Source organism: Ornithorhynchus anatinus, chromosome 8 (assembly GCF_004115215.2).
Source record: "Ornithorhynchus anatinus isolate Pmale09 chromosome 8, mOrnAna1.pri.v4, whole genome shotgun sequence".
NCBI classification, from domain to species: domain Eukaryota; kingdom Metazoa; phylum Chordata; class Mammalia; order Monotremata; family Ornithorhynchidae; genus Ornithorhynchus; species Ornithorhynchus anatinus.
Genome location: NC_041735.1, coordinates 21,474,777 through 21,494,390, shown reverse-complemented (window position 1 = coordinate 21,494,390; position 19,614 = coordinate 21,474,777). Strand labels below are relative to the sequence as shown.

General features: G+C 56.8%; 1 protein-coding gene across 1 annotated transcript in view; it reads left to right on the top strand.

Moving 5' to 3' along the window:
* The window catches only part of EPB41L1 (erythrocyte membrane protein band 4.1 like 1), a 113,616-nt gene that overhangs the window by 81,703 nt on the left and 12,299 nt on the right, over positions 1 to 19,614 (top strand). Inside the window, 7 exon segments of the mRNA XM_039912984.1 lie at positions 1,238 to 1,390; positions 2,038 to 2,135; positions 4,148 to 4,323; positions 4,759 to 4,913; positions 6,036 to 6,071; positions 7,964 to 8,158; positions 19,165 to 19,575. Of these exon segments, the coding sequence (XP_039768918.1) occupies positions 1,238 to 1,390; positions 2,038 to 2,135; positions 4,148 to 4,323; positions 4,759 to 4,913; positions 6,036 to 6,071; positions 7,964 to 8,158; positions 19,165 to 19,575 (1,224 nt within the window).

Here is a 19,614-nt window from a genome sequence, read left to right as displayed (position 1 = left end):
GTGCGCTGGATGGTCCTCCTGGATGGCAGCGCCCCTTGGAGATTAGGGACACGGGATGCAGGGCGTCGCCTCTGCCGTGCCACTGATGTGGCAGGGTCACGTCACGACCCCGAGCCCTCCATTCTTCCTCCTCCGTCACGCCCCAGGTCCTGCCTGGCAGGAGCAGGAGGATGCGGTAAATTGTCTTGGGTTCCCAGTTTGGCCAGGACTCGGCCACAACCTTTTCTCTGCGGATCTGCCCTTTCACCCTCCGGAGCCGGACGCTTCTCTGCGGATCCCCGTGTCCCATGAGGGTCCGAGACCCAGTTTTCTGGCTTTTGTGGTTTGGGGTGGGGTGGGTAGGGAGAGGTCTCTCTGCTCTGGCAGTATAGCTTGCCCCAATGCCAGGGACCTGATGGTCACTCATTGTGGATTCAGGCTTCCAGGAGTGAGTGCCGGGCCCGCAGCCACGGTCTGCCCTGCCTTGCCCTACTCTGCACTGATTGCTCACAGACTGGGTTAGGATCTTGACCCCAGCCTGGCTCCAAGGCCCTGCCTCTGTCCTGCCTGCAGTGCTGAGAAGCAACATGGATTAATGGATAGAGCACAGGCCTGGGAGTCAGTAGGACCTGCGTTTTAATCCCAGCTCCACCACGTCTGCTGTGTGACCGTGGGCAAAGTGAATTCTCTGGGCCCCAGTTATCTTTGCCGAAAAAGGGGGATTAAGACTGTAACCCCCATGTGGGGCAGGGACTGTGTACAACGTGATTAACTGGTATCTACCCCAGTGCTTGGCACAAAGTAAGCGCTTACCAAGTATCATCGTTATTATTATTATTTTTACTGGGAGTCCAACCCCAACCCCTCCCACTTGCCTGAGCGCCCAGGGACAGGGTCCTGCTACGACAGGCCGGGACAGGCTCCCTAGGGCATTTCTCCTCCCTGTCTACCAGCTGAGGTGCCCGGAGCGCCTTGGCCCATCAACTGCCCCATCTGCCTCTCATGGGAGGGGCTGGCAGCCGGTGTCCGGGACGAAGCTGAAAACCCGGGCATCCTCCCTCCCTTCCTGTCCCAGCTGTTGGGAGCCATGGGGGGAACCCGCCGCGGGCCTAGAAAGCCCAGCCTGGGCCTCCGCGTCCGGCCCCTTCTGCCGGTTGAGATTTTCCGTCCTTGCTGTTTTTGGATGGGCCGGCCGGGAGGCGGGGGCGTCTTCTGTCTCCTCGGCCACCTACGCTCTGTCCCCTGCGGTCTTCCCCAGGACTCTGAGGGGATCGACATCATGCTGGGCGTGTGTGCCAACGGACTCCTTATCTACCGGGACCGGCTGCGGATCAACCGTTTTGCCTGGCCCAAGATCCTGAAGATCTCCTACAAGAGAAGCAACTTCTACATCAAGATCCGCCCCGGGGAGGTGAGCCGAGCCCGCCTCAGCCGGGGCCAACCCCCTCTCCTTCCTCCTGGCATCTTCTCGTTCTGGCTCTCTGCCTCTCTGTCCACCTCAGCCTGTCTCTCCATTTCTCTGGCCTTTCACTGCAGAGAGGTGAAAAGGAGACGGGGCCTCACTCTCTGCCTCAGAATTCCCCCCTCCCTCTCTGTTTCCAGCTCTCAGTGTGTGTGTGTGTGTGTGTGTGTGTGTGTGTGTGTGTATGTTTGTGTACGTAGGCCTCTACTTCTGTACTCATCATCCCCTCTGTGGGAAGGGCTGTTTGTGGCTGTGGTCCTCCCCTGCCGAGCCTGTCCAGAGTCTCGAGCAGAGATTCGGTGGCCTCCTTTAACGGAGATTTAAGGTCACTGATCACAGTCTTTCGTGCCAGTCACGTGAAGAGGTCGAGGCGCTGTCAAATGATGAACACTGCATATGGGGCAATCCAGAAGTAGCAAAATCTCTGATTGAGGGAGCGATAGGTGGTTCGGGTGGAGGGCAGAGAGGGGACCGGTAGGACCCAGAGTCCGGAAAGGTGCGGTAGATGGGAGGTCGGGAGGGGTGCAAGGGTGTTGCTAGTGGGGGCTTGTGGGGGCACAGTCTCGTCACTCACCGGTCTTCTTCCGGGTCTCCAGTATGAGCAGTTTGAAAGTACCATCGGCTTCAAGCTCCCCAACCACCGCTCCGCCAAGCGATTGTGGAAGGTTTGCATTGAGCACCATACATTCTTCAGGTGAGGAGGAGGAGGCGGGCGTGATTCTAGTCCAGGACTGGGGCCCGAGGCAAGAGGGCTCCCCGTGGGAGTTATGAGGAACATTCTACTCCAAAGAAGTTCCGTGGCTTCTCCGAACATAAAAGGATCGTCATTCCCAGGCTTTTCACTCAGTAAGACCGAAGGGCGTTCTGTGCTTGAGGACATGTGATACGTATTAGATTAGTCAGAGAGAGAACGGCAATTACAGATGACACTGAAAGAGGAGAGTGGGATGAGTTTTGTATGTCCATCTTTCCCAGAAAAATCACCAGAAATGTACCTGGGATGAGAGGGGCCTGGCAAAGTTCAAATTGGGGAAGGGGCTGATTCCAAATCTGGTGAAAAAGATGAGAGTGTCCAATCCAGCAGGGTCTAATGGCCACCTTTCAGGAAACGGGAAGGCTACTTAGCTGTCGAGCCGGTGGGAGGAGAAAGAATTGGACCCTCTTTAAAAGGGTGATGAGAATGAATAATCGATCAGTCATTAAGCTGATCGATTAGGTTAGTGGAGATTGCTGAGAAGACCCTCAGCAAACAATCAATTGGAAAATTTCTAGACGAGCGGAATATATTGAGTGGAAAACCAGCTGGAAAGAGCCTGGAGGTTGGGAGTTGGGACGTCGGTTCTAACCCTGGTTCTTACCCCTTTTGACTGTAAGCCTGTGGGCAGGGAATGTGTCTGTTAACTTGTTCTATCATACTCTCCCAAACACTTAGTACGGTGCTCTGCTCACAGTAAGTGCTCAATAAACACGATTGACTGACTCTGCCATTTATCTGCTCTGTGACTTTGGGGAAGCTGATTAACTTTGTCGGTTTCCTTGACTCTCAAATGAGGGTCCAATACCTGTCCTCTCCCCGGCCTAGACTGTGAGTCCTAAGCGGGCAGGATCGGTGTCCATTCGGATCATCTTGTATCTTCTTGTATCTTGTGAAAGCATGGCACACTGCTTTCACTTAACAAATATTACAATTATAATGATTACTCTTGTTATTAGCAGGCCAATCACCTAGTCTTCTGTGCCAGAGAGATGGGTATTGTAGGAATATCCTCTAGATTGTATCCTATCCCGCTCTAGACTGTAACTCTCCCCCTAAACTGGAAGCTTCATGTGGACAGGAAATGTCTCACCAACCCTGCTGTATGGTACTTTCCCAAGCGCTTAGTACAGTTCTCTGTACACAGTAAGTGCTTGATAAATACCTCTGATTGATTGAATATAGGAAAGCAGCTAGTGTATTGTGTCTTGGCTTGATTTTGGTCCCCTGGGGAATTCTCACCAACATGCTGAGAAAGTAGAGCATGGCTTCTCCTGGTGCTCAGCAGAAGCAAGCCCGAGTCCTCGCCCCGGCTGAGTGAGCAGGAGATCATTTCCAGGGCCGCATTAGGGAGAGGCAGTGGAACAGGGTACTGACGGAGATTTTTAAGAAAGGGATGATCCGTCCATCAGTGGTATTCACTGAGCACTTGCCGTGTGCAGAGCCTTGCACTAAGCAGGAGAGTAGAGTACAACAGAGCCGGTAGGCACACTCCCTACCCATAAGGAACTTGTAGTCTAGGGAGGGGAAATAACCTGAAAAAAACAATTCACATATCAGACCACCTCCCCCACCACAGACACCCATCCACCCACACACACTGTCAAGCAGACCACCCAGGGATCTAGGGTAATAAGAAGAAGAAGAATTGTGGTATTAAGTGCTTACTATGTGCCAAGCACTGTCCTAGGCGCCGGGGTAGATACAAGCTAATCAGGTTGGACACGATTCTTATCCCACATAGGGCTCATAGTCTTAATTCCCATTTTACAGAGGAGGGAACTGAAGCACGTAAACCAGCCCAGCCCAGGCTGGGCTGGAGTCCCCGTCCCTGGCCTCTGGGGCCCAGCACGTGGTCAGGAAGGGCAGACCAGGTGGGTGGCTGGCGGGGATCAAAGTCTGGGCCCGTCTCGAATCTCTGTCGCCCACTCGGGCCGCCACACTCCCCGCAGGCTGGTGTCTCCGGAGCCCCCGCCCAAGGGCTTCCTGGTGATGGGCTCCAAGTTCCGCTACAGCGGGAGGACGCAGGCCCAGACCCGCCAGGCCAGCGCCCTCATCGACCGGCCCGCGCCTTTCTTCGAGCGCTCCTCCAGCAAACGGTACACCATGTCCCGCAGCCTTGATGGAGGTAGGTCCCCGGCGTGGGACGGGGTGCGGGGACGGAGGAGAGGTGCGGGTGGGATGGGGGCCCCAGGGTAGTCGTTGGCTCAGCGGGGAAGCCTCACGGGGGTTCTGCCGTCATCCGGGGCTCAGGGTCTAGGCAGGGAGAGAGTCACACAACCAGTTCCAGCTAGGGGAAGTGGCAGAGTGTGAGGACCTTAGCTTCAATGGCGTGGGGTGAGAGGGTGGGGAGAGTCAACGAGCCTGGAGGCTTTGGACGCATGTCTGGAGGAGGTGCAGAAGGGGTGGTAGAATGGGGTGGGGAGCTGAGAGGTTTGTCAGGGAAGACTGTCTGGAGGAGGCTCGGGGTGGGGGAGGGGGCAGGGCTGCAGGATCAGAATTCGCCCTCACACGGACTGGGCCGTCATCTCTCTCTCCCCATCTCTCTCTCCCCCCACGAAAGCTGAGTTCTCCCGCCCGGCGTCGGTCAGTGAGAATCACGACTCGGGGCCTGAGCTGGAGAGGCGGGAGGAGGACGGCGAATACGGCCGCTGGACCAGGACCGGGTTGGAGGAGGAGGAGGAGCTCAAGACCCCCACCAAGATCAAAGAGTTGAAGGTGAGGGGCTTGAACTTTCCCTTCCTGGCAGGGCACAGACACTACCCGCCTTGTGGGAGCGGAGGGGGGAAGGCCCCAGGGCTGCAGAGTGGCAGCACTGCCGGGCTTGTGGTCTCAGAAGGCCTTGGGGCCAGGGACCCGTGCTGATCTGAGGCAGCAGTTTGGTCCTCAGATCCCCAAGAAGGGAATGATCTTGGGGCCCAACCCCAGCCCCCCAGAGGGAATGGCCCCTAAGCCAGGGTGGGACCAGAAACAGCCAGTGGTGTCTTCCATAGGCCTGGGAGTCAGAGGACCTGGGTTCTAATTCCAGCTTCGCCACTTGGCTGCTGGGTGACCTTAGGCTAGTCACTTCACTTCTCTGGGCCTCGGTTACCTCATGTGTACAGTGGGGATTAAGACTGTGAGCCCCATGTGAAACAAGGCCTATGCCCAACCCAATTTGCTTGTATCCACCCCCAGCACTAAGTACAGTGCCCAGTGCTTAACAAATACCACAATTCTTAGTTGTCATCTGAGCCGGCAAGGGTTGCCTGGTCTCGGAGATTCAGGGGAAGGAGACCAGAGTTTGCTGTGCACTTCAAGCCTACATTTGGTTTGAACTCCTGGCCGGGAACTGGAAGCACAAAACAGGGTGGAGGTTTTGCCTGGGGACAGACCCGCCCATACAACTCACACCCACTCTTTCACACTCATGCACACACTGTCCACCCCTCACATGGATACTCTGTCCACATCTGAAAAATTGACAGGGACCATGAGTGGATCTACTGAAATCCCTTTCTGCCTTCCTGCTTTACCCCAACCCTCTGCATCCAGTCCAGCCCAAGACCTCACCCCGAGGGAGTTGCCTATGAGGGTCTCACCCAGCTCCACTACAGCTGGCAGAGTCAGGAGGCAGGACTGTGATATCCCCCCCTCCCGTCCCACCCCAGCTCATCTTGCAGCCATACAGCACCACCCCTACTGGTGGGTGCGGGGTCCCGAGAGGCCTCTTGGCTTTCTCTCACTGGCCCAGCGGGGGCTGGCCACCCTGGCCAACCCAGCGTTGAACTGGAAAGGGGCATCTCTGATGCGTTGACTGTACTGACCCTGCTGGTTCCTTCCACCCCATTGCACCGCTAGCCGGAACAGGAAACCACACCGCGGCACAAGCAGGAGGTACCGCATCTCGCCTTGTATCCACCCCCAGTCCGCCGACCCCCTCCTCCCCATCCCACGGCTCCCCCGGAGCCATTCGCCGTGCTCGTTGGCGTACAAGATGCACTCAAAAAGTCCCGTGGCCAGATTTTCATAGAGGGGCGGGAGACGGGGAAACTCTCACAGGGACCATCAGCATCTTCTATGCCACGAAGCTAGTTTGGTCATCATTCTCATCCACTGCCCCAGGCAGGCACCAGCCTCAGCCCTGCTTCCCACCCACCCCCATTTCACCCCGCGTGTGCCTGCGCTCTGGGAAAACGCTGTCTGTGTCTCCCTTTCCCGACTGTTGTCTGCTCTGCCCCTGCAGTCCTCGGCGGGATCCCCACTCCCCCGGCATACCCCAAGTCCACACCCACTTCTGCCCCAGGAACTTCAGTCAGAAGAAGGATCCTGAGTTGTTGTTTGGTTTCTGCCTCGGGGCAGGGCTGGGGCAGGGTCCAAGCCCTCAAAGAGGCCCAGCGGGCAGGTGTTGGGAGTCGGGGAGAACATGTGGCCACACTGGCTCACTGCCCTAGGGAGGAAATGGCACCAGCCCAGCCGAATCCAGTCGTCCGGAAACTGTTTGCTTGGGGTTCCCATCCCCGGGGATTCTTGGAATTTCCCCTCTGTCCCAGATGGGTTTGCAGCAGCCATAAGCTGACCTGAGACCGTGGGCTGGTCGCCTTCTTTCCTGAGCCTCAGTTTTGTCACCTGAGGCCGGCTGACTGGCCACCGCCATTACAGGATGTGGAGCTCTCAGACACCAGGCCTTCGAGGGGTTGTTCCAGGTTTGCCCTCGCAGCCTCTGGAAGCTGCTCAGTTGCTGCCTTTTCCAGGGGTGATGGACCAGTCAGTCAATCAGTGGTTTCTATTGAGCGCTCACTTTGTGCAGAGCACTGTATTAAACGCTCGGGAGAGAACAATATGACAGAGTTGGTAGACAGATTCCCTGCCCATTATAGTCTAGAGAGGATGGCAGTAATTAATGGAAATAAATTTTACAGCTATGGACCCAAGTGCTGAGGTGCTGAGACAGGGGTGAAAAAAGGATTAAAATCCAAGTGCAGAAGGGTGAGGGAGAAGAGGAAAGGAGGACTTAGTCAGGGGAGGCATCTTGGAGGAGATGGGCCATCAAAAACGCTTTGAAATGGAGGATAGTAGTTATCTGTCAGATATGAAGAGGGAGGGCGCTCCAGGCCAGAGGAAGAGGATAAGCATTGTGGTCTAGTGGCTAGGGTCCAGGCCGGGGAGTCAGAAGGACTTGGGTTTTAATCCTGGCTCCGCCCCTTGTCTGTTGCATGACCTTGGGCAATTCACTTCACTCCTCTGGGCCTCCATTCCCTCACCTATATGGGACAGGGACCGTATCTAACCCGATTCACTTGTATCCACGCTAGCGCTTAGTACAGTGCCTGGCACGAAGCGCTCAACAGATATCACAATCATTATTATGTGGGCGAGAGGTCGTGTCATCCACCTCAGTGTCCCCACCGAGACCACAGATGGGTCTCCCCACAAGACTCAGGGGGAAATGGGGAGAGATGAGCTCCACCCTGCAGGGAACTCTGCACCTGGAAAGGTTTGGGAGAAGGGCCCTGCTCCTCGCTGCACCTGCGGTGCCTTGCGGGGAGAAGGGGACTTCTGGGTCCTGAGGATGGAAGGGAACCAGTCAGCTCTGACAGAGGGAGGGAAGTCTCGTCAGGGCCTGCACGTCCCTAGGATTCTTCCTGCCTCGACACTGTCCTGAACCGCCCCGTTCCCCCCCACCCGCCGTGCTTCCGAATGGGGCAGAGCATCCCCTCCCCTCCCGTTTCCACTGCTTCCCCAGTGCCCCACCCGCCTTCATAACCGTCTTCCTCCCCCGCCGCCAGTTTCTAGACAAGCCCGAGGACGTCCTGCTGAAGCACCAGGCCAGCATCAATGAGCTCAAGCGGACCCTGAAGGAGCCCAACAGCAAGCTGATCCACCGCGAGCGTGACAGGGAGCGGAGGCTGCCCTCCCCGGCCTCCTCCTCGCCTAAGCACGAAGAGGTGACCCCCAAGGGGACCCCCGAGAAGGCGCACGAGGTGGGTGTGGCCGCATAGGGCCCTGGGGAAGGGCCGGTGGGGGAAGACTGAGGCCCGTCTCTCCGGGAAACCACTCCTACGTGTGTGCCCGCACCCTGTTCTCCCCCGGGGTTGGGGACTCACGAGGGTCGCAGTGGTGGGGGTCCTCAAGGCGACTGTCTCAGGGTCGGGATGCGGCCTGCACTGGCATCCTGCCTCGGGCTCCCTGGCCTTCCATCTGGCAGCCGTCCATGCCTGGGTGGGGCCCACGAGGCCCGAGATGCCTGGCTCCTGCGGCCGGGGGCTGGGTACGTGGGCATCACTGGCCGCTCCTCTGCTTGTGGGCAGGAGAGGATGAGAGATAGGAGCAGGGGATGGGCCTAAGACCTCGCTCTCCCCCCTTGATGGTGGCACATCCACGACACCGCCATGTGCCCCTAGGTCCTGAACACCCTACCTACCGTTCCTGCCCAGGGCACTTGGGAAGGTCTGGCTGTGGCAGTGGAAGGAAGACGGGGCCGACCAACCGGCTCTGACCCAGCGTGACTGCGGGTGTCAGGGGAGGGGGCCGGCCAGATCGTGGGCATCTTCCCCGCGGCAGTGACGTCTTTGTAGCGCCAGCCCAGAGCATTGGTGGACCAGGGTTGGGGGCCAGTGATAAGGGGAAGTGGGTCTGGCTGGGGGCCAGGTGACCCCAGTTTGGACCCCTGCGCCTTCGGGAGAACAGGGTGGGAAGGTGATTTGGGGGTTCCGTGTCGGCTGCAGACAATTCCCAGTTGGCTTACTGGAGACTTGGCAAGAGAAAAAGATGCCAGGACAGTCGCCCCCTGTCCAGCACCGCTGGGGGTGCCCCGGAGTGAGAGTAGAGTGCCCGGGCCCCAGGCTCCCTGCCGGGTGCAGGCCAGGGGCCCAAGGAGCGAGTCTACCTTTATCATCCTCATGGCAGGGCAAATCTCTGCAGGTCCCAGAGAGGTGCCAGAGTATCGACCGTCCGCCGTGTGGCCCCGTGTGCCGAAGAGATGGGAGGGTCTCTTCTGGGAGGGGGACCAAGTGGGGTCATAGGGGCGAGCCGACTTGGATTAGTGGCTAAGGCCGGGTGGGGCACGGGTGGACAGTGGATGGGAAGATGGCTTCCGGGAGACCGGCAACAGACCCGCCCTTGGAAGGGAGCATCCAGGTTGGCCAGGCCCCACCCAGAGTGGCCCATATGGCATGGGGTGGCACTGCCAGAGCCCGCTGAGTGGCTCACACCGGGCCTCAGTTTCTCCATCTGCCAGCAGATCCACTGGAGTAGGGTAAGGGGGTGGATTGACCGGTGCGGTTGAGGCTGCGGAATCGTGTCGAGACAACCTGAAGGGAAGCTGCTGAGAAGACACTTGGATCAAGCCAGGTTGCCCCGGCCTGAGCTCGGTTCCCCAGGGTCTGTCTGTGGGGCTGTCGGCAAAGGCGAGGAATGGAGGGGAAGATGGCCGTCAGTTCTGGAGCTGAGCTCAGTCCCATGTGATCCCCAGTCTGTGAGGAAACTGTGTATGTGTTTCTGTTACTCTTTTGCCTCTCTCTGTCTCTCTTCCTCTTCCTCTTTTTCTTTCTTGTCTCTCTCTTTGTCTCTCTTTCCTTCTCCCACCCCCCCATCCCTCCCACCTGGGTCCTGGGTCTCCCCAACAGCCCCAGAAGATGGAGGACCGCTCACTGGAGGACTCGGCCCCCGAGGCAGAAGCTGCCTTAGCCTTGGAATCCTTCATCCAGAAAAGCCTGGTGTCTTCTCCTGAGGTCACTATTCTCTCCAGCCCTTTTCCCCTGCACTCTCTGAGCCTCCTCCACCCCCCGCAACCCCCTCCACCCCGGGACTTCCTCAGAGTGTCGGAAAAAGCCCACTCAGAGCCGAAGGGGTCGGGGAAAGGGGCGGGCTCCACCTCTTCAGCCCAGAAAAGCTCCCTACCCCAACCCACACGGAGTCATAAAGTTGATGCCAGAGGCTCCGGTACTAGACAGGAACCCACAGCCTTAATCCTGTTTTGAGGGGAAGGACTTGATTCAGGGGACAGAGCAATCCACCTGTCCACCCACCCCTGGCTCTCCTATCATGTCTGCAGGGCTCTCCTGAGCCAGGAAGGTCAGCCCCGTTTGACCTCTTCCTGTCTTCACCGATGAGCCAGGGGAAGATTAGCTTTCTACCCATCTCTGCCCTAGCCAGGAATGTGGAGAGAGGACATGGAGATAGCCTGCACTTTCTTTTCTACCCTGGAGGCTGTAGGAGAGGACCATCCACAGAGGGTGGAGACTTCTTTCATTGGCTCCCTGCTCACTGGTTTTTCGAACTTCCAGTCAGTGGCTCCCGACCTGTAGCCCACCCTCTGGCTGTCTCCCTGCCCCCCGTCCCTAGGAACCAGAGCCTCGATCTGTGGTTTCTGCATCAGACAACAACGGGACCTCATCATTCAGCCGAGGATGTAGATCTGAGGCAGAGATTGTTTGCCTACAGAGGTCAGATGGGGGTGGTAAAGAATAATTACTAATTATGGTACTTGTCAAGCACTTGATGGGTGCCGAACACTATACTAAGTGCTGGGGTAGATACAACTTTATCAGATTTGACATAGTCCCTCTCCCACACCCACAGCTCACCGCCTAAGTAATTAATTGCATTTGTAAGTGCTTACTACATCCTAAGAGCTGGGGTAGAAACAAGATAATCAGGTTGGACACAGTCCCTGTCTCACGTGGGGCTCACAGCCTTGATCCCCGATTTACAGATGAGGCAACTGAGGCACAGAAGTGACTTGCCCAAGGTCACATAGGCAGGTGGCAGAGCCAGGATTAGAACTCCCAGACCCGGGGTCTTTCCACTAGGCCAAGCTGCCTCTCATCGAGCGGTAAAGAGCAGGACCCCCTTCCTTGGGATTGCTGCCTGGGCAGTGTCCTGACCCTCCGCCATGAGCTCTGGACCTGGGGGTTACGCTCCATTTCTACTCAATTCCTGCTCCATTTTAATTTCTCCCTTTCATCTACCTGCTCTCTCTCCATCCACCCTCCATCCACTCCGTGATGAATCTGTTAACTTTCCTTTCCTTCTTTCTTATTCTCACCCCTTTCCTCCAGTCTCATTTGGAAGAGAGCCCTTCTCAGTTAGGATGTGACTAAAGCAGCTCAGAGATGGCAGAGAGCAGGGGGAGACTTTATGGCCTTCTAAAGCCCGGTGGGATGGTGTCCGGGGGTGCTAGTGGCTGATCTCTCTGGGTCCTCTAAGATCAGCTGGGCAGCTGGGAATTGCAGCGGCAGGGATTTAATTTAGACCAGGGGAAGAACTTACTGTCTAGGAGAGGCGGGAGCCCTAGGAATACCCTATCCAAGGAGTGTCTCCTCTGTATATTCCTGTCTGAGAGGGCTTGGATGCCACTTTCCTGGGGACAGAGACCTCTTGGGGATTCCTGAGCTGCGTGACAGCCACAGGAGGTCATTAAGTGTGGTTCCTGACCCGGAACTGAAATGAGAAAGTGAACGCTAAAGGAAACGATTGTCCCCAAAAGGGAGCCGTGACCGTCCCTGCTGCAGCTGCAAATTCTTCGTCCACCCTCTAGTGGCCTGGAAGAGTCCAGCCACCTCCTTAAGCTTTTGAGTATTCCTACCTGGAAGAGACGATCAAATCGATCAAATCAAACGATGATATTTAGTCAGTCATATTCATCGAACACTTATTTATTGAGTGCTTACTCAGTACGTATTTATTGAGTGCAGGGCACCGTACTGCGCATTTGAGAGAGCACACTAGAGTAGAAGGCACAATAGAAGACATGATCTTTTTTTTTTAAAATGGTATTTGTTAAATGCTTATGTTGTGCCAGGCACTGTTCTAAGCGCTGGGGTAGATATAAGGTAATCGAGTAATTAACTGTATTTGTAAGCGCTTCCTGTATCCTAAGAGCTGGGGTAGAAACAAGATAATCGGGTTAGACCCGATCCCTGTCTCACATGGGGCTCACAGTCTTGATCTCCGTTTTACAGATGAGGTAACTGCGGCACAGAGAAGTGACTTGACCAAGGTCACACAATGGACAAGTGGTGGAGGTAGAATTAGAACCCTGATCCTCTGACTCCCAACTCCGTGCTTCATCTACTAAGCCATGCCGCTGCTTAGGGAGCTTCCACTCTAATGGGGGAGACAGACTTTCTAGCGGCGATCACAAGTTGATTGGCTCATAAGATACAAAAAGGTGAATCAAGGCATCCCCCGAGATTTTCCCTTTCCCCAAGTTTGGCCCATCTGGGGGGGTGGGGGTCAGAAGGGTGGATAAGACTGGGAGGTCTCTCTGGACATTTTGTCAGGAGCTCAGGGAAGCTCCCCAAGCTCTCTGTGAAGCCACTTGGCCTGTGGGGATTCCCGAGGCCTGGAATGGGAGGATATTTCTGGGAACTGTTTCTCCCCCTCCCTCTCTGCATTTTTAATTGGTCCTGATTTGTCCTTCTCCATCCTCCCCGAAGGCGGAATGGGCCCGGAGAGCACCTTGGTCCCTGGAGTCACCCTGGGGTGCCTCGAAGTATCTGGGAAGCAGCCTCTAAGAGAGGCACTTAGCCCTGAACCAGGGGCCGGGGGAATTTTGGACCATTTTTTTTTCCGTAGGAAAGCAAGGGCATCCTCAGTCCAGTAGTCAATCAGTCCATCGCTTACCATGTGCAAGGCTCTGTCCTAAGTATGTGGGAAAGTGCAATACGATGGCATTCCCTGCCCCCAAGGAGCTTACTTCTGGCAATGGTGGGTTCAAGATGACTTCCAGTCCAGGTCCTTGTTGGCTGATCAGGCCCCTCCTAAGGATGTCAGAGTTCAGACTTCCTCTCCAGTCCATCAAGTTTACCTTTAGCTTCCAATCCTGTTCTCTGGAAGGCTGGCAACTTTGGAAGCCCCTACAGACTCTGTCGTAGTCCTTGTCGCCCTTTTTTCAGTCAAGCAGTCACAATAAGGTGGTATTTGTTCTGCCCTTACTCTGTGCTAAACGCTGGACTAGAGACAAGATCATCAGGTCAGACACAGTTCCCATCCCACATCTATCAATCAGTAGTATTTACTGAGTGTCTGCGCTGTGTGGAGCTCATATTGATCCCTTGGGAAGATACAATAGAGTTCATAGACCCTGTCCCTGTCCCTCAAGGAGTTTGCAATCTGACAGAGCGGGGAGAAGCACTAAAATAAATTACAGGTAGGGGGAAGTGACCATGTTTAAAGAGCTGCACGTAGATGCTATGGCTGTGTGGGGAGCGTGTACCTGTGAGCTTAGGAATGAAGAAGCGTGTGAGTCAGTGAATCAGTGGTATATTTATTTGAGCCCTTACTGTGTGCAGAGCACTATACTAAGCGCTTGGAAGAACACAATACAAAGTTGGTAGACAGGATCCCTACCCACAACAAGCTTACAATCTAGAGGGGGAGACCGAAATGACTAGAAATTTACAGAGATGGACATAAATGCTATGCTGCTGAGGCGGGGGTGAAATAAGTGGCACATTATCCCAGGTGTTTCCACTTCTACGCTGTCAGTCCCGGCTAGATCCTCATGTATTGGACCTGATTGACAACCATCCTTCACGCCTCATTTTCCAGCCCGCCTCCAACCTCCCACATCAGTGCTTCTGCATCCCGACCCAAAGCGCCCCACTTGCCGGGGAGAATGTGGTGGGAGGAACGAGCCGAATGTATTGGAAGGCTTTGCTTCACCCGCCCCGTGCCAGGCGAGTTCATTTGTTGGAGAAGGGAGTGGGCTACAGGAGTCCAGGTTGGCTGCTCTGAGATGCCTCGCTCTCCTCCCGGCTAGAAGAGGGGTTCGTGATGGATTCCTCCAGGGTCCGTCCTGGTTCTGCAGGGCAGATTCCCAATCTGTAATCCCCAAATCTTGCCTACTTATCCATTTCAGATCCAAGCATGGTGGGGTTTTTTTTTGTTTGTTTGATCTTTAGGGAATTTGGTAAGCACAGGAAGGGGAAAGCAAGAAAGTTTAAAGATCTGCACATAAGTGCTATGGCTGGGTTGGGGGGTGTATACTTATGAATTTAGAAATGAGGACCCAAGGGTGTAAGTATTTGTTAAGAGCTACTACGTGCCAGGCAATGTTCTGAGCGCTGGGGTAGATACAAAGTAGTTAGGTTGGACACAGTCCATGTCCCCCATGGGGCTCACAGCCTTAATCACCATTTTACAGATAAGGGAACTGAGGCCCAGAGGAGTTAAATGCCTTGCCCACAGCAGACAAGTGGCAGAGCTGGGATTAGAACCCAGGTCCTTCTGACTGCCAGCATTAGGCCACGCTGTTTCTCAAGCCACCAGCTGGGCTAGCGGGTCATCTGGGGTTTGGCGGAGGTGTCTTTTTGTACGTGTGTGTTGGGGCAGGGTTGGGGGCTGTGGGAGGAAGTTGCAGAACCCGATCCCGATAATACAGACATGATCTCCAACATGAAAAAAAGTGGAGGCAGTAATATTATGGAATGTATTTGAGAAGAGGGAATTGCTTGCAGGGTGAGGGAGCAGAGACACCAAAGAAAGTGACGCCTGAGGAAGCTAGTTTGAATAGGGAGCCCACCCAAGGTTTGGAAAACTGAAAGATTTGGCTTAAGGATCGTCTCCCACCCGAGAATTCATAAACATAATTCCCCGGTCCAGATAACCCGAGGAGTCGGCATGATCTATGGCTTTTCACCCGGGGGCGCTGATACCGCTAAAGGCGTCGTCCAGGGAATACTGGGCCTCGGCCCCTTCGGCAAACCCCAAGTGTTTCCTTTAGTAGAGAAGGATGAGGGAAATCTGTTTGCTTACTAATTTGACTTGAATACCTACTGGGTTTCTAGAGCGGAACATTTTCCCTGTTAAGTGTACTCTAAGTGAATATGCGCGCAGGGGTACAACACCTTGAGAAGCACTTTCCACTAGGCCACGCAGCTTTAAGCAAGGTCTCCATCCCCCTCCTTTCACTTTTTTTTAAAAAAAGCTCTTTTCTTGAGTTATCTGCCTGAAGTTTCATGCTAACTCTTCTTGCTCCAATTGAAATGCAGGGATCAGAGCATTGGGTACTTATAGAGAGAGAATGCTCTAGGCCAGAAGAGTTCCCTCTTAAAGACACGAACACCAGCCAGGTGGAGGAGCCGGTACCGGGGACTAAAGATGACGTCCCCCTCGGGAGCTTCTCTAAGGTGGACATTCGGGTGGACAAGTTCAAAGTCGAAGTAGCGACGGAGGAGCTGGTAGGAAAAGCAGAAAGCCAGCATAGAGGGAGGGTGATCGCGAGCCCAGAGGATTTTGAGTGCATGTGGGAATCTGAAGCAGATGGCAGGAAAGGTGAAGACAAGACCCTCTCTCAGGCAGAAGCCGGGGCTGGGGAGAGAGCCCGGGAGACCCAGCCGTCGGTCGGGAAGGAAGACGCTACTTTCAGTGAGCGGAGGGCTTCCGCGGGCCAGGTTGAGGGCCTGACCGAGCTAAGGAAAGAGATTGAAGATTTCCAAGCCTGTGGAAGACCGAAACGTCCCTGTTCTGGGTCAGAGTCGCTTCAGGAGTCTCCCGAAACTCCGCCAGAGGAACTCGGATCTACGTTTCTCCCCTTGGGCCAGGAGAGACTGAAAAATTCCTCCTTGGACTCAGTCGGTGTGAAGGCCAGAGAGGATGCGAGGGGTGAGGCTGATTCTTCTGCTGCAGAAAGTAACTTCTTCTCCTTCAGCTTTCTGGAGAAAGACAGAGGGGGTCTGGGACCACCCCCACCACCTCCTCTCCCACAGGAGAAAGGGGCGGTGTCGTGGCGGCCCGAACGTGGAGCTCGGGAATCCAAAGAAGAGCATTCGGGCCAACCAAGGACAGTCTCCAAACTTAGTTTCATAGACCAACGGGTATCCACTGGGCCCCTTCGAGAGCGGAAAGATGAATCCCCCGGAAAGGAGGAGCCTGCTGGTCCAGGTAGAGGATTCGATGGATCCCAAGTCATTTTTGAGCACATGAGGAAGAGACGGAGCTCAAGCCCCAGCAATGCCCAGGAGGGAGAAAGCTGTCCCACAAGATTAGGAAGAGGAGGAGGAGAGCTTACCAGCCCAACAGATGAAGGATCAGGAGAGGCAAAGGGCCTATGGAGAGGCCCTTCTGCAGATGGTTTCGTGGAAGGGCTTCAGGATGGCCACCCGGCTGAAGGAAGCGACATCGGACTTCCCCGGGGATCAGGTCAGAGAGCCGGTGGCTCAGTTGAGGCCGTGCGGAAGTGGTCCCCGCTACACAAGCCCAAGGAGAGAGGACCGGGTCGGGCTGTAGAAGCAGGGAGGGTAGAAGCGGAAGACACCGAGGGCTCGAAAATGTTCCTTCAGATGGAAGGGATCGAACTGAAGCCCTCTGCTCTGACTTTCCCAGCATCACCCCAGAGCCCAGGAGCTGTAGAAGAGGATCACCGACACTCGGGGCCATCTGGAGCACAGGGCCGACCCAGAGAGGGAGCCCGGTCCGAAGAAGAGCCCGTCGAATTTTTGAAGTGTGTCCGCCCTCCGAAAGGAAGGCAGGAGCCAGAGGAGAAACCGCCACGGACCAGCACCTCAGGATCGGAAGGGGAAAGGGGAGCGTGTGTCACTGACGGGAAACGAAGAGTGGTGCCAAAGCAGCCCCGGTGGGCCACAGCAGGGGGCCCCCAGATGATCCCGGAAGCGCCTGGCCGGGCCCTGCCGTTCCGTGCGGGAGGCCAAGAGGGTTCCCTGGAAGACATCAGCAAGACATCAGTGGCCAATAAAATTAAGATATTTGAGCGCGGGGGCGAGATCTACGCCTCCGACCACCCGTGCCTGGCTCAGGGCGAGGCGTGGTCCGGGGCCCGGATTTCGGAGCAGGGCTTCTCCAGGCAGCAGCCGGCCCGCGGAGATACCCCGGACCCCGGAACGTCAGGGCACCTGGGAACGGGGCCGATCGGCGGAGCTGTGGCTGTCTGTCCGGGAGCCGCTGTCGGACCGCCGGCGGGAGCCGAGTCCCCGAAGGAGGAGGATGACGACAATTCCGCGGAACGGGACAGGGAAGAGGATCCAGAACTCGCCTCCCCCGACTCTGGCTGCGAGATCACGCTGGCGGAAGCCGGGGTAATTCGGCAAACGGACGCCTCCCGGCCCCGCGGCCGCCGGAAGGCTGAACGCATGGCTCACCGCTGTTTCACTCTCCTGTGACCCCCCTCCCCCCCCCGCCTCCGGGAACCACCAGGGGAAGCCATCTCTCTCTGCCTCCCCGATTTTTCGTTTGTTCCTCGGTGCGTGTGAAAGCCGGGCCCATCCATCTGCCGAAGGCCAGTTGGCCGACCTGGGGGTTCATCTGCTTTTGGTCACGCGACTCCTTGCTGGTTTGGCCTAGAGAATGGCAGCTGCCCCAGCCCCCAGGCCCAAGGAGGAGCCAGGGCTTGGCCTGGTCTCCAGAGTAGCCTCCGCCACAGCAGGGCCCCCTCGCTTTCCCTCGCCTGTCGCGCGTGGTCACCTCCTGCCCCTGTCGCCCGCCCCTCCAGCCCCTCCACTCTCTCCCGCCCTCCCGCCTCCGGCGAGCTGGCCGTTCCTGGGCGGGGCCCCCTCTCCCTTCCGCACAACTTGAGTTTCGCTTCCGGGTAGGATTCCCTTCTGCTCCTTAAGACTAACGTTTCTCTCTGATTCAGAGCAAATCTCAAGAGCCCATTTGGGAAGAAAAGGACTTCTCTGGCCCGTCGGCAGGGACGGTCACCCCGAGGGAAGGGAGCGCCACGTCTGCCGGCTCTTTTGCTTCCCAGGTCTCTCAGAGCTATTTCCTCACTGCTTCTAAGCTCCCACTGCTTCTGCGTCTCCTCCGCCGGCCCAGGGCCGGGCCCGCACTTCCCATCCAGCTCTTGCCTCCCTTCTGGTCCTCGCCTCCCCTCCGGTCTTCGCCTCCCCTCCGGGCCTCGCCTCTCCCAGCCGCCCGCTGGTGACTTGCTTGGAACTCGGCTTCTCATACCTCTCAACCCAGTAGGAACGGGCAGCCGAGGCGCCGGCCCCAAGGGCCGGGAGACGGGGTGGTGTGGGGAGGGTCTTTCCAGCCGGTCATAAGGAAACTTGGGAGGGAGATGCCTGGTGCTCCCTTTCCTAGCCCAGAGTATTTGCACTCTTCGAGGACGAGCGGGCCCAAAGCAAATTCCGCTTTCAGAGAGAGGCCAGCTGTCGGGTGTGCGTCGGCCGTTAGGTCCCCGGACGTAGCGTGGAGTTTAGTGTGTGACAGGCCAGTTGAGAGGTATGTATGGAGGTTTTCCCACTGCCGCCGCTGTCAATTACACTGATGGAACTTGTGCTTCCGCCCCACAGGCAAACACCGGCTGGGCCGCTGGGGCCGGTGACTCGAGCCCGTTGGCTTTCGGCCGGCTTGGGAGCGGAGACTGGGCAGAAGCTCCCCGCCGGGCCCCAGTTGGTGAATGGGTGACGGGCACCTTCGCCCGAGGCGTTCAGACGAGGCCCCACGGGGCGGCTGGTCCGGACCAGTCACTGTAAACCCACCGTCAGGGGCTCAGTGCAATTGACGAGCTTCTGTGCTTCTCCTCTCTCTGAGGAGCCAGTGCTACTCTGGTTCTGGCCTCTTCCTCTTCCTCCTCCTCTCCCCTCTTCCTCTCTCGCCCCGCTCCCTCACCCCCCGCCAGCTCCCTCCCTATCGCTTTTTCTCATTTTGGACGCCTACCTTAACGAGCAAGATCGGAGTCCGAGCTGCCGTGCTGCTTTCCATGAGCTCAGAGGCCCCGGGGTCGGGCACTGGGTCTTGTGGCCGGGCCCCACTCAATTTAGTAGTCAATTCAGCATCAGAGCCCGACCAACCAGGTCCCGAAGGCAAGAAACATACCCGCCGCTCCAAAGGTTTCTGTTTTCTTCGTGGAAAGACGGTTTCAAGAAACCTTTCTCGTGGTATTTTCCGACGTCCGGTCTCCCAGATTTCGGAGACCCGGACCCCTCTTCCTCTTGGTCATCTAATCACCAACCCGATTTCTTTCTCTGTCTCTGTCTTCGATCCCCTCCCCCGCCCCCCTCTCTCCTTCCGGCCGGCGGTGCAGAGAGCCGGGCTGAGGGAGGGCTCAGAGGAGGTAGTGAAGCCGCCCCGGCCCCGGGCCCCAGAGAGCGACCCTGGGGACGAGGACCAGGAGCAGGAGAGGGACTCGGTCTTCCTGAAAGACAACCACCTGGCCATAGAACGCAAGTGTTCCAGCATCACGGTCAGCTCCACGTCCAGCCTGGAGGCGGAGGTGGACTTCACGGTGATCGGGGACTACCCCGGCTCGGCCTGCGAGGACTTCTCCCGCAGCCTGCCCGAGCTAGATCGAGACAGGAGCGACTCGGAAGCCGAGGGGCCGGGCTTCTCCCAGGACCTGGACAAGGCGGCTCCTGGCCGGGATGAGGAGATCAGGGCAGCCTGGGAAGCCCCAGATGGGTTGACCCACGCAGCCCTCGAAATGCCCCACTTTGAGGTACAATCGAGAGCCACAAACACGGGCCCATCCTGCCTG